We start from the raw sequence: 14167 nt of genomic DNA, 5'->3' as shown, positions 1-14167 counted from the left end.
GGGACGTGCCAGCCCTTCCGTGCGCACAGCGTGCGGGACCCGTGCAGCGCACCGGCCCCCTCCCCGCCGCGCTCACCGCACGGGGGACGTGCAAGTCCCCTGCGGCACCCCCGGTCAGCCGGCATCCTGCAGCTGCAACCGCCCACCCGCCTCGTGCTCCGAGGATCCGGGACAGGCCAAACCGCACTCCATGCACGCAGGATCCCCGCACGTGCTAATCTCCCCGTGCGCCTGGGATCCAGGACAGGCAAACTCTGCTTGTCACGCACGTGGGATCTGAGCGGTGCAACCTTCTCCCTTGTGCACGAGGCATCTGAGACAGGCCAAACCTCCCCCCTACGAACACGGAATCTGCAACATGCAAACACCTCCCTCCCATGGGATCAGGGACATCCATGCACACAGGATCCGGGATGTGCAACGCTCGTGTGCGTTGGAAGTGAGACACGGCAACACCTGTGTATGCTCACGGGATCTGGCACGTAAACACCCCTGCACACACATAGTCCGGGATCATGCTGCCTGTGCCAGCAGGGGTGCCAGCACACAGGGCTGCAGCCGGGGCATCCCCAGTCCAGTGCCTGCAGATCAGATCTCCTTCTGGTGCCTAATTTTGCATCAGTTTTCCTGCCGAATCTTTCAAGACACTTCAATTTCAAAAATCAGCTTTTTTTTTTATCCTTCTAGAAGCTGATGCTTTCACCCTGATGCACTTCCCACAGGAATGCAAGCCCAGCTACCACTGAAGTATATTCAGCTCGGGCCTCCCACAGGCTCCCACAGGCTCCAGTGCAATGAGCCTCCAGGTGAATGTTTCTACACATCTACTTTTCCACCTCTAAAACAAGGCTACTGCTTTCCACCTGGTTTAAATGCCACCTGGCTTTTAAACCTGGTTTAAATGCCACACACCTTAAATATAGGAAGCTTATAGCTTCCTATAAGCTGTAGCAAATGGTTTTCCTGTAGCCAACACCTCTGAAGCGGGGAGGTGAGGAGGCGGCTTGGGCCATGTGTGGCCTTGACGGCTGGTTTTCCTCCGCTACATGCTGTTGGAGCACTCTGCCCTCTTCGCCCACGCTTCCACGGGCTGCAGCATTGCAGCAGCGCAGCTGACGGAGCCGGTGCCTCGCATAGATGCCGAGATTTGCACAGGAAACCCGCTGGTCGGGCTTGCGCCGCCGCTGTGCCGCCTCAGCGAAGGACGGGGCCGTGGGGAGTCGGGGCTTCGCAAGCAGCATGTCGAGGGCTGTGGGAGCAGGGGCTGCCCTTTTTGGGGGCAAAACTGCAGGTGCATTTTAAAGCAAAACCAGCGCTGTGGTGCAGGATCGGCCTCGGCCGGTGCTCCAGCGGGACGAACGCCCTGCTGAGCTGCCGTTTCCAACACGCGAGCCTGAGGAAGTTAAAGATCCCGCATGGGAGAAAGACGCCAAGGCTGGCTGCAGGGCACGGCCCCCTCAAAGGCATCGCCGCTGCGTTAAAACACCCCATCACCCCAAACGCCTGTTTTCTGACACGGGGGTGCCTGGAGACTCACAGTTTTGAGCTGTGCATGGACATGGGAGGGTGCGGGGCCACGCTGGGGGGGAGGGAAGGGGCATGGAAAAGCACCAGGATATGGGGGACCACAGGGATGTGGGGGGACACTGGGTGCTTGGGGACACAGGGGGAGACAGGGACATAAGGGGATACAGGGGCAGGGGGGTACACAGGACACAAGGGGGTGACGGGGACAGGAAGGCAGGACACAGGAACATGGGGGCGTCACAGGGACATAGAGGCAGGACACAGGGAGACAGGGACACGGAGGATGACAGGGACATGGAGGTGGGACACAGGGAGACAGAGGGACATGAGAGGTCACAGGGACATGGGGTGACACAGGGACATGGGGGAGACAGGGACACGGAGGATGACAGGAACGTGGAGATGTGACATGGGGGTGACAGGGACACGGAGGCGGGACACAAGGACGTGGAGGGTATCACCGCGGCAAGGACAGCACAGGGCCTCCGAGACACGGAGGCACGCCGGGACAGGGGGCTGGTAGGACACGGCGGGGGGGCTCCAGCACACGGCAGAGCCTCGCAGACCCTCAGCGCAGCGGCCCCCGCCACCGCCGCCCGCGCCCGCGCCCCCGCCTCGCCCCGCCGCGGGCCGCTGTGCGCAGGCGCGCGCGGAGCTCACCACACGCCGCCGGCGCGGCGGCGGGCGCAGTGCGCAGGCGCGCGAGGAGCCGCCCCCTAACACCCCTGGCGGGCGCTGTGCGCAGGCGCATCGGGAGCCGCCCCCTCCCCTGGCGGGCGTAGTGCGCAGGCGTACGGGAGCCGCCCCACCCCCCCACCGTGCCGGCGCGGCGGCGGGCGCAGTGCGCAGGCGCGCGAGGAGCCGCCCCCTAACACCCCTGGCGGGCGCTGTGCGCAGGCGCATCGGGAGCTGCCCCCTCCCCTGGCGGGCGCAGTGCGCAGGCGCGTGGGGGCCCGTTGCCCGCGCCCTCCCCCCGGGAGCGGCGGGGCGCGGAGGGCAGCGCGCGCCATGGCGGGCTCCAGCCTGCGGCCGCACGTGCACTGGGCGCAGCGGCACCGCGAGCTCTACCTGCGCGTGGAGCTCAGCGACGTGCAGGTACCGCGGCCGGGGCCGTATCGGGGCCGGGGCCGTAACGGGGCCGGGGCCGGGGCCGGGGCCGGGGCGTTCACGGGGGTGGGCGCAGCGCCGCCCCGGCGGTGCTGCCCTGGGTGCATTCACCACGCGTGGGCGCATTGCGCTGGTGGGCGCCTTTCCCCGGCGTGGGTGCCCTTAGGGCGTTGGGCGCCCCGAGCCGGGGCGGGGGCATTAGCGCCCACGATGGGGACGCTCGGGGGAGGCGCGTTAACGCGGCGTGGGCGCGGGCAGCGTGGGCGCGGGCAGCGTGGGCGCGTTGGCGGTGCCGCCGTGGGCCGGAGCGGGTGCGGCGGCGCTGCCGCTTTGCTGCCGTCGGGTTGTCCGGAGCCGGGGTGCGAGCGCAGGCGGAGAAGCGAAGCGGGACGTCGGCAGCGGGGCTCCCCGGGACCTGTCACCTCTCACCTGAAACGGCTCCTTCTTCCCCAGAACCCGGACGTCACCATTACCGACAACGTGCTTTATTTCAAAGGTAAGCGGCGGGCTCTGCTTTACGGTTACTTTTTCTCCCGACGGGCAAGCGCTGGGCGCCCGTTGCTCTCCGCGGAGGAAACGGCTGAGCCCCGCCGCGGGTGGCCGTGCGCAGACGGATCCCGAAATGCACCCACGGGGCGCTCCCGGCGTGCATTCGAGCGCCCGTAAAGACAGCAGGTCATGTCCTGCCTAATAAGAAAAAGGGAAAAAAAAAAAAAAAAAAACTCTTCGTATTTAAATACTGGTGACATTTCTCCATCTGCGCTGTCTGCCTCTCTCAACCGAACCCTGGCGATAACCCGCAGCAATTTTTGCTTCTGCAAAGACCTTGTTTGCAAGCGTTATCAAACTTCCGTGTTGGGAACTAGCACTCGATTTGAAAGGTAAAACAGATCCTTCCTAAAGGAGGTTTTGTTTTGGCCAAGCAGCTCCAGGTTGCAGGACCATGGGGTTTGCTGCTTTGCTTGTCGGGACGGTGCTGAGGACACGTCGCTGCTTGTGTTCACGTTTTGGCTGTTACCTTTTTAAATGAAGATGCAGTGTCTAATACCGACTCCTGGGTGAGCCGCAGCCAAGGCCATTCGATAGGGTATCGTTTCAAAACGTGTTCGGTCAAGGCTCAGTTTACAGCATCTCCCTGGAAATGAAAGTTGGCTTTGGGAGGTTTTTGGAGCCCTTCCTGGGCCAAGACCCGTGTAAGTGCGAAACGAATGGGGCCGCCCGCCTTTGGGAGCGGGTTCGCACTCCTGCAGACCCGCTGGAGACAGGTCTCCCAGGACACCTGGTGCAGACGGTGCCCTCTCCGGAGGCCGTCCCGCGCGGGGGCTTTTCTGTGGGGTCCAGGTTAGGCGTGAGCAGGCGTTTCGGCCCTGCCTGCGTGCTGACGTGCTTCTGCATGCGATGGGTCCTCTGCAGCTGGGTGCCCTGACGCTCACGGGTAATTCTTGCCTTTTAGCTCAGGGACATGGTGCCAAGGGGGACAACATCTACGAATTTCAGATCGAGTTCCTAGAACCGGTTGAACCTAAAGTAGGTACTTTTTTCCCTCTTCTAACTTTTACTTTTTCGTTGTAATTCTTGAAAATTATGAAAGTGAAATGGCTGTGCCTTAAAGTTCGCAATGTGATGTTTCAGATTTCCCTGGTGGCTCTGTAACCACTGACAAAGTAAATGCCATCCGTGGCTGTTCTTCATCCCTGTGCTCAGCCTCCATCCTGCTTTAAGGCAAATCACTCACTGGAGTAAACTTTAATAAAACCAGGGCTTTCCATTTATCGTAGATGTTATACAAGAGTTGCAACTTTTTTAAGGGTTTGATCGAAGCAGCAAAATAATGGGAGAATCTGGCAGCGCTCTGTCTGGTACACCCTTGGTGGGAGAGGAGCGGAATACCGTGGTGCCAAGTGTCTGTGTGATGTTTCCTGTCTTTTTTTTTTTTTTTTTTTTTTTTTTTTTTGTGGCTGGACAAAAAGAAAGTCATGAAAACTGGCATTTCTGGCTTGTGCAAATTCCTTAGGTTGCCAGTACAAACATCTTGCCGCTCCTGCTATGAAACACTGTCTTAATTCCTGTTGTGGCCCAATAGGAGTGAGCTTTGTTGGAAGAACAGCCAGTCACCTGCGTTACTCGCTGGTGGCTGTAAAGTCTGCCCTTACCCCTCAAAGCTGTGAGGGGCTTGGGAGACCCTGGGCTCTGCTCTCCGGGGAGGATCTGTCCTGCTGCTTCCTGGCTGCCTCTCGGGGATGGCTGCAATGAGACTGGGAGTCACAGGTTCAGCTCCGCTTCTTGAGCGAGGGAGGAGGCCGTTCTGTCTGTGCAATGCAGCAAGGGGCCCGAGGGATGAATTTCTAAGGTCCAGTCCTCCAAAAACTGATGTGGAACTGATGTTTCCCTGGAGAGGGGCTTGATAGGTGGTTGGTGACCACTGCTGGCAGATCTGCAGAGGGTTAGAGCAGGGCAGGAGCTCCAAACTTGGTTTGAATGCAGGTTTGGAGTGGAGTGACAAACTGCCCTGGACCCTTTCAGCACTCCAGCCCTGGCCCCAGCTCCAGGCTCATCGGTGCTGTGAGCCAGCAGGTTTCTGGGTAGCTTCCACCGGGTACTGGGTGGAAGACACTAGTGTTCCTCAGTCCCAGGATCCAGTCACATGCTTTGCCGCCTCTCACATAATGCAGCATCTGCCTGGTCTGTAGCCTGGGGAGAGGTGCCCACCGCTTCCCATGCCTGTCCCTGTGCTGGCAGGCCCCCGCCGTGCCGCCAGCCAGGCCTGGGAAGCAAGCCCTTGCCACTGCAGAGCTGCTCCCTTCCAAAAGGGCCGTCCCTCGGAGTCCCCTCAGAAGAGGCTGGGCCTCTCACGCACAACACTGACCCGTAAGGTCTGTGTACCTTCAGGTGGTGGGGACCGGGTTGTTCTCTTGTAGCTTTTTCATGCACTGTGAGGGCCTTGTGGGGCTTGCTGTCACCAGGCTGACCACCAGTGAGAGATGGATCTTCTGACAGGCAAGGACCAAGCATTAGCAGTAAGTTACAGCTGTAGCCTTCAAATGTCCTGGGAGCGCCCGGACAGCCTTGACTGAGAGCAGCGCTGGTGTCGCATGCTCAGCTTAGAATGCAGTGGGTGGCTCACAGATTGAACAGCAAGAAGGTCTAAAGTCAAAATTGTGTGTTCAACCAAGCAAGGCCAGGGCTTGTGCTTGCTCTTTGTGGTGGGATGCAATGGTGCTGTACAGTGCAAGGAGGCTTTCAGGCTGGTTAAGCTCCACGGCCATTGCAGTTGCATCTCCAACAGACTGGAAGAGCTGTGGGCACTGGGCTGCTTCTGTGGCATGGCTTGGGCAGCAGGGAGATGCCTGTGCTGCAGCAGTCCCTGCTGTCCCTGCATCCAGATGGAGAGCTCAGGCCAGCCTTGACTCGGTCCCAGAGTTTGTATCTCAGGGCTTCTGCTGATGTATGTTCCTGTGTCTGCCTCAGCCCGTCTACAAGGTAACTCAAAGGCAGCTGAACATCACTGTGCAGAAGAAAGAGAGTAACTGGTGGGAGAGGCTCACCAAGCAAGAGAAGCGCCCGCTCTTCCTAGCTCCTGACTTCGATCGCTGGTTAGATGAGTCGGATGCTGAAATGGAACTCAGGGAGAAGGTCAGTGCTGCGGGCTCGGGCTGCCAGCTGCAAGGCAGTAGCGGTTCCCTTGTGAGGAACAGGTACCCTGAGGTTGTCCAGCACACTATTCCTGCTGTTTCATACAGATCCCACGTGGAATTGGTTCACAGACTTGAACTGTAAGCAGGAAGCCAGAAATAGGCATGCTTCTGGCTTGAAAAGAGCCGCGGTTGTGATGTGAGCTGGCAGCCTGTACTCTAGTTCACTGCTGGCTGGAGTTCGCTGCAGAATCTTGCACCCTGCGCCGTTCACCCCAGCAGTCCTGTGTCCTATCCATATCCATACGCCATAGCGAGACCCAGAGATGCCAGTCCTGGGCACTGCTCCCCTGGAGAGCAGGGGTTTCTAAGGCTGTATCCACACAGACCACTGTCACAGCACCGCGTCCCGAGCCACCGGGCTGGTGCCCTGGCTTTGCCTTCCTGCTGCGTGCTCAGCTACAGTAGCTTGCCGCAGCAGGGAAGTGAAAGACCATCTTGGAAGAAGGCTTGCACACGCCACGTTTCTGCGTAACTGCTTTACAACAAATGACTGGTGCCCCGCTCCCCTCTGTGGGCGCTGGGCTCCGCGTGGAGCAGGAAGGGCTGCTCCGGCGGCGAAGGGCGGGCAGAGAGCTCGGCTGGGCCGTCTCGGTTCCCTTCAGCTTGCTGGTGGGTCCTGAAGCATTTTAAGGAACCGTTCTGAGAAACGGTGATAACTGCGGATTAATGGAGAAAACAGCTGGCTTTATCACCATAACCACCAAATTTCTAGAAGAAAATGCATAGTAAAGGAGAGGTAGGATGATTAGTTAACAGTTTCTAGCTTTTATGGTACCATTCTTTCTGGATGAGAAACATGTTTAATTTTATGGAGGTGAAAATTTTAAACCCTCTAGCAATGGGCTGCTTATCTGAGTTTTAAACCTACTAGCTTTGCAGTAGGATAGTTAACGAATCACTTGCTAATTACAGTAACACTCTTTAAAAACTTATCCCTCATCTTAAGGAAGAAGAAAAGATTAACAAAATGAAAATAGAATCCAGAGTCCCCAAAGACCGTAAGTAACCGTACCTTTCTCGTATGCGAAATGGGGTTTAGAAAGCTTCCTTCACTCTCCTGTGTAAACCTTGGCTCTTGTGGACTGATTTTGACTGGCTTGGTGCATCTTATAGGGGAACCTTTGTATTATGAGCTATTTAGAAATTTAATAAAACTGGTCTGCAGTTTCTAAGGAATTTAAGAGCCTGTCTAGCAAAAACGTAGTTCTATCAGACGATGTTAGAAGCAAGCAGAACCCACGATATACACAGCAACCCACTTACCACAATCCGTAGTTTCCCTGGTTAGAGCCTGGCGGCTGTGATCTTGCAGCTGTACGCTTTGCAGGAGGGCTACCACTGTATTCTGCTCACCTGATGTGTTTATTATTGATTGTAGCTTTCAAACACCTGAAGAAGGGATACTTAATCATGTATAATCTTGTGCAGTTTTTGGGATTCTCTTGGATTTTTGTGAACATGACAGTACGACTGTTCATCTTAGGAAAAGGCAAGTAATAAGCACCATTTTATTCACACTGGGTTTTTGTTTTCTTTGAAATGCTGTTCTTAAAACTTCCTAAATACTGAAATCTAAAGACCTATTTAGGAAACAGTAAGTGCATCACTGAAACACACAACAAAACCCTCCCAAATGTCATCACAATGTCAAGGATAGGAAAATACTCTCCTCTTGTAAATGATATTTGCAGATTCTGATGAATGATACTCTACTCTGCCAAGATTTCATTTAAAGAAATAAGTTTGATGAAAATGTCTCATTTAGTGCCATATTAATATAATTAGTATTATTATTATTGAAAAAGTATTGACTAGAATGTTTTGGTTTTTGAAGGTACTTCTCATTCTGTTGAGGTACAGAGCTATCTTTTGCAAAGTTATTACTGAAATAGTTCTTGATCCTTCCGTGTGTGATAGAGAACATCTGAGCATTGCTTCTGACCTGTGACTTCAAGATAAAATCAGTAACAAAATTACGTGTGTAATTATGTTTTTTTTTTCCCAAATACAAATAGAACCCTGTTTCAAGAGCTGTGATTTTCAGCCAGCTTCCTGGGCTTTAAAATTGTTTCCTGTGTCTTACAGACTCTTTCTATGATACATTTTACACTGTTGCTGACATGATGTATTTCTGTCAGACCCTGGCATTAATGGAGATCTTGAATTCACTAATAGGACTAGTCAGATCACCGCTGATACCTGCTGTAATTCAGGTAATATTTTAAGATTCTTCTCCTTGTTTAAAGTAAATCTGTATTTTACATTACAGTGTGTAGACTCTCCTAAAATAAGTGATGCAACCTCCCTGGCACTGCCATAGAGAATATCTGAAGTAGTAGGAATCCATGCTTTCCCAGCCTCAGTTGTGGCAGACTGTCTTGTCTTCTTCCACTGCCTAGCTGAGAGGCTTTAGGACAGCAAAAGGAAGAATCAGCTGATGAAAACAATCTGTTTTTGATTGGTTCCAGTTCCCTTTTTATTCTGGTTGTTGTGCATAAAACTGTTGCTAGACTATTTGTGACTAGGTCCCTTGGATTGCACCAAAATAGAGAGGGCTACAGCGTGCAAAATGCATGCTCAGTAGATGTTTCAGGCTTGAAGAGGGCTCATGCTGCATGAGTGTTTTTGACAGCAAGAACTTGCATTTTCTTTTGATGAACAGTGTGACTGCTTACTCCTTAATTTCTTTTTTTAAACAGGTGTTTGGAAGAAACTTTATTTTGTTTGTTGTCCTTGGAAGTTTAGAGGAAATGCAGAGCAAAGCTGTGGTGTTCTTCATATTTTATTTCTGGAGTATCATTGAGATGTTCAGGTTTGTGGGATTTCCCTCTAGAACAGTTTGATCTTTCCCACAAATTCTTTAAAGAAGATTTTGATCTTTGTACCTTTTGGAAGAGAAATCCCTTGGCACTAGTATATTGTCCCTGGAGAGTAAAATGTCCTTTAGACATTGCCTATCACAGCTTTCCTAGGTTGCTGTATTTACCAACAGTGATAACAAGTTGGGAGTCATAAAAATAGCACTGCCCTTTGAATTTCCATTGCTAAGCTAGCTGCACTATGCTGTTTCTCTTTCAAAAAAAAAAAAATCTGAAAAGCTTATTAGACAAGTTGGGCAGTTAAAGTCATCCGTATCATCAGAATAATAGCATTAGTTCTGTGAACTTGCAAATAAAAATGTGTCCCTCATCCCTAGAAACATTTCTGAATATTCTTGTGTAATTTGAGAATTACATTGACTAGACTATACAACAGATAAATGAAAGACTAATCCTAGTAGCAGTCTCTGTGTTAAACAGTATCTCTTCTCAAACTGAATTGACTCTAGGTATCCCTATTATATGCTTTCGTGCATCGGTATGGAATGGAAACCGCTAACGTGGCTCCGTTACACCAGCTGGATCCCTCTCTACCCCTTCGGATGCTTGGCAGAAGGTATGTCCAAGAAAGATAGTTTAATAATTGAAGAGGTTAAAGCTGTGCAAATAACTGAATTTTTGGTTTGGCTGCTGGACTAGAAATAATAGAACAATAGATAAACAGAAATTTGTTTTGAGCTGAACCAAATATAAGTTTTCTTGCCTTCTTTGCTGAATGGAACTTATCTTTTCAATTTGACACAAACAGAGGCCTTCCTTTGGGGCACTGGGGAGGAGAGTAAAGGCAACAGGAGGTTAGCTGAACGGAGAGAGCAGGCGGGGCTGCGTGCCGTGCAAGGGGCACAGGAAGACAGTGTTCACCTCTCTCTGCTGATCCAGAGTGTTTGCTTCTGTGTACTAGACCCGAGCTGGTCAGTCTAGCTTAGGTTTGCACCTGCTCACGGGTCTTTACATTATCTTGTAAGTGGCTGTTTGGGACAGGCAGGAGCAGACTTTCCTCTGAAAGCAGCGTCGCCTGTTCTGAGCAGGGCATGCCAGGAAGGGCTCCGCTCCCTTTCTGCTCGGAGAGTGACTGCTCCGAGGAAGAAGCAGGCCCCTCGTCGTCTTGCTGCGCCTCCTCTGGAGAGGAGGCGGTTTTACACTGGAGTCTTCTCTCTCACAGGCCGAGATTTTACTGTTATTTATTTTCTTTTTTTTTTTTTTTTAAAAGAAGAAAGTCCCTGTCTAGCTTCTAGTTGTAGGAAATCTGTTTTAATCATACCTGTCAGAACCTGTCTGTGAGCCAGCAGTAGGCTTGTGCATTGCCCAGCTCCAAGCATGGGAAAGACTGCGCCTGTTTCATTGCTGTGGATATTTCTACATTGTGAATATCGCTGTCTCAGGCCCTGCAGGCAAGACAGTTGTGTATGAGAACAGTGTCTCTCACAGGCCAGCTTACTGTGCTTGATTTCTATAGCTAAATCTGCCTGAGCTAGCTGCTTTGCATCATACTGCATGTTTAAACAACAGCTTAAAAAAAATGGTTCACATGTAATCAGTGTAGTTAATGAGGGCTAGAACATAAGGGAACACCTTGAAAAGGTTGGCGTGGGCTGGGCAAGTGTATATTTTACCTGTGTTTTACAATCCTGGTGGCCTTCTCCTTTCAGCTGTCTGTATTGTTCAATCCATTCCAATCTTCAGTGAAACAGGAAAATATAGTCTGGCGTTGCCAAATCCACTGAACGTCACAATCCAGTTTCCGTTCTTGCTTCAAGTATACCTTATAGCCCTATTTTTAGGTAAGATATTTAATTGTATTTCTCACTATTGAAATAAAAAGGCCAGGTTTCTTCTGAATAGGTATTCTTTTTTCCTAAGCAATTTAAATTCCTGTGTCTCTGGGATCACGGCAACACAAAATTGCTCAAGCTTAAGCTGGCTTTATCCTTGTTGCTTGTTTATGTAAATTTGTCAGAGGTAGGGGGGATACAACTGCAATTAGAATTGGTTAGCCCCCAAGTAGGAGACTGTAGTAACGAGTTAGCATCATTACCTACAGGTCACTTGAGTTAAAAGAATAATTGTTTGAATGTATTTATAGCCTCAGTGTACTTAGTCTTCCACTTTTACATGGTATTTGAGCTTCAGAATGATTTAGCTGACGTCTAAATATAGTTCCAAATTAAAGCAATGTTTAACTGAACTGCATTATAAGCACTAATGCAACATGCAGATATGTTTTGCCAGGAAACAATATAGGGGGCTTTTTAGATAGTACATTTGAGGAAGAATGGTGCTTCATTGATTCACATCTGGTTTCTTGTGTTCTTGTATTTCTGAACGTAAGATAATGTTTTACTATGCATACCCATCACAGAAGTTACTTAAAGAATAAATTGTGATTCCATCTGAATTACCTGTTTGATCCTTTCCCTTCTCTGCACAGCTGCTGTTGCAACTTTTAAAAGTGACAAAGCAACCTTTGAGCAGCCCCACAGTACCAAACAACCTGAGCAGCAACTCCAGCCTTACCCTGCAAGAAAATACTTGCATTAGCTTTCAAAGCTTTGTATATCTTTAAACTGTTGTGGGGGTGAGGGGGTTGCTATTGCTTGCCCTGTGTATTTCCTGAATTTTAATCTCATACAGCCATCTAGCATTAATAAGATACCATAACATCCTACCTAAACACTTGATTCTTTTTCAGGGCTATTTGTAAACTTCCGTCACCTCTACAAGCAAAGGAGAAAGCACCTTGGACCAAAGAAGAGAAAGATGAAGTAATGGATGATTGCAGTGCTTTCTTATCTAACTTATCTCAGTGATAAGATAAGCCTCTAATTCTTAAAGTTTTACTCAGTGCAATGTAAAGAATTTTGTAAAGTTAAATCATATTAGATTTCATAGTGAATTCAGGTAACATTCCCATATACTGTATTTTGTTCTGTTTCAATCATATGTATGCATGGCATTTATCACTGAACAGAAACATTTAAACTTGTGTCCCATCAACTACCGTATTAGAAAGAAATCCTATTATCTGCATATATGCTTATAAACAGTGGAGCAACACTAAATAGAAAAAGTGTTTATCTTTTAATTGGATATTTGCTCTTTCAATATGCATGCAGATAGGGCTTCTGATATTGGGATATAGTATTAGCTGGCCCATGCTGTTCCTAGGGTGCCATTTCGATGGCAGGAGGAATAGAGTCTGAGAGCAGTACGAACAGTGTTTGGGCATTTATTAGTGGTTGGGGTAAATCTGCTCTGCCACTCTCCTTTTTTTATTGAAGCATGCTGCTGCTGTTAAATTTAAACTGGAAGTACTGAGGTCAGATTAGATGCTAACTTGCTCTGTTCCTAGTTTAGTCTTAACAGGACAGAATAGGAGCACTACGTGGACCCCAGCAGCACCTCTTTAGCAGGATAAATCCAACCAAGGCATTTGGGACAGGAAGCTGCCAGCCTCTCACATGGCTAGAAATGCTTTCCTTGTTGATAATGCAAGCAGTAAAATACAGCGAAATAAGAAAACATGGGTATGAGCTTACTCTTAGATGTAAACCCCAGCAGAAAATTCCATCCACTGATACAGAGGGAGAAACATCTTGTGGGAGAGAGAGAGACACAAACCTGGAACTCTCCCAGGAGGGTGGTCACCTCTGCTCTTCCCTGTCAGTGGTGTAGTTCCTGTATTTATAGCCTTCTGAAAGGCAGTAAAGATGATTGGGTTTTTTCCTACTTCCTAAATTTAGGAGTGTAGCTGAGAAATTGGCATGTATACTTTGTTAGACAGCCCCTCATGAGTAGGGTGGTGGGTGAGTCTAATAATGAACTGTAGATTATTTTGATACCATGTACCAAATCTTAGCAAGGGAGATCTCACATAGAGGGAAAAGGGTTCTTTCAAGCCCCTATTTGTGTTAAGTAATTAAAAAAAAGGGGGGAGAGAGAAATCTCCCCCCCCCACCCCCGCCAGGGTTCTAAGTTGTCTGTTCTCTCATGTGGAAACATTTGTTTCAGGTGACTTCACTTAAAGATGTGCTTCCTCACACCTAGCTTCTCCTAGTTGATTCCAGATCCTTAATCCAGTTTAGAAAAAGCTTGTTATTACTGTATAATAAGCTTGTTCTAAAACTATGTTGTGGTAGAACAGGCTGCATCATGACTGCCACAGCCCCCAGGGCAATGCAAAGCAATGCCAGCAATCCAGAACAGGCACTGAAGTTGAGATTAGCTTAGTGCCATCTTACTTTCTTTTCTACTGTAAAACAATGTGAATCCTACAGAAAACTAAGTATTTTTGATGCTTAAAAGTGACAGACAGCTTACTATTTGTAACTTGGCCCCAGTGATTGTTACTGTGAAGAATGAAATTATAAGGAGATTTTAACAGAGAACTAGTACAAGTTGCACACTGCATTTTACAACTGTTTTTTGTCAACAAGTAGCATGATGCAGTTGCTTTTTGGAGACCTCACTCAAGGGCTTACTCTTAAAGGAGAGGGCAGATAGGTTCACTCAGAATAGCTGAGTGTTACTTACACAGTTACTATTTCACCACAGCGCACATTGTACTTACGTTTGAAGTATGTCAAGGGACCGAACAGTTGAGCACTGGAACAGCAGGGATCACTTTCATACTTTAATTTCTCCACTGGGCATTTAGAATTTTGTTACACAATCCATATGTACTTATACCTGATACTTCTCAGTGAAACTGTGGTACCTAGTGAGAGCTGTCACAGATCTTACACTACTGGAGTTCATTAGTCCTTCAGAAAGAATGTGTTTCTATTAATAAAGATTTACAACCGAATTTTGTTTTGGTTTAGTTATTTATACAGTTTTCTACCCTAAGGGAAAGAACAATTGAGCTGTCGTGATAAACTGCTAGGACTTGGTCTTCACTGGGTAAAGTTTTAGAACAGTGACATTAAACATACGTACAGCAAAGCTGCCATGAAAATGGAA

At 49.4% G+C, this 14167-nt stretch overlaps 1 protein-coding gene across 1 annotated transcript; it reads left to right on the top strand.

Moving 5' to 3' along the window:
- The first annotated feature begins 2479 nt into the window (after nucleotides 1–2479).
- On the top strand, nucleotides 2480–14012 carry HACD3 (3-hydroxyacyl-CoA dehydratase 3). The gene is made up of 11 exons (XM_062583974.1): nucleotides 2480–2622; nucleotides 3088–3130; nucleotides 4088–4161; nucleotides 6103–6267; nucleotides 7276–7327; nucleotides 7708–7818; nucleotides 8415–8542; nucleotides 9029–9141; nucleotides 9658–9764; nucleotides 10858–10989; nucleotides 11898–14012. Exons 1-11 carry the CDS (start codon nucleotides 2536–2538, stop codon nucleotides 11972–11974), a joined length of 1089 nt encoding a protein of 362 aa, XP_062439958.1. The 5' UTR covers nucleotides 2480–2535; the 3' UTR covers nucleotides 11975–14012.
- The last annotated feature ends 155 nt before the right edge of the window (nucleotides 14013–14167 follow it).

Source organism: Rhea pennata, chromosome 10 (genome assembly GCF_028389875.1).
Source record: "Rhea pennata isolate bPtePen1 chromosome 10, bPtePen1.pri, whole genome shotgun sequence".
NCBI lineage: Eukaryota > Metazoa > Chordata > Aves > Rheiformes > Rheidae > Rhea > Rhea pennata.
Note: the sequence above shows the minus strand (reverse complement) of the source record. Positions and strands in the feature narration are given on the sequence as shown.

Excerpts from the sequence above, each read along its gene's own strand:
- HACD3 (XM_062583974.1), top strand. The coding sequence starts at position 2,536 with ATGGCGGGCTCCAGCCTGCGGCCGCACGTGCACTGGGCGCAGCGGCAC. Across the intron at positions 3,131-4,087 it reads CAACGTGCTTTATTTCAAAG|CTCAGGGACATGGTGCCAAG; the intron begins GTAAGCGGCGGG and ends CTTGCCTTTTAG. Across the intron at positions 7,819-8,414 it reads ACTGTTCATCTTAGGAAAAG|ACTCTTTCTATGATACATTT; the intron begins GCAAGTAATAAG and ends TGTGTCTTACAG.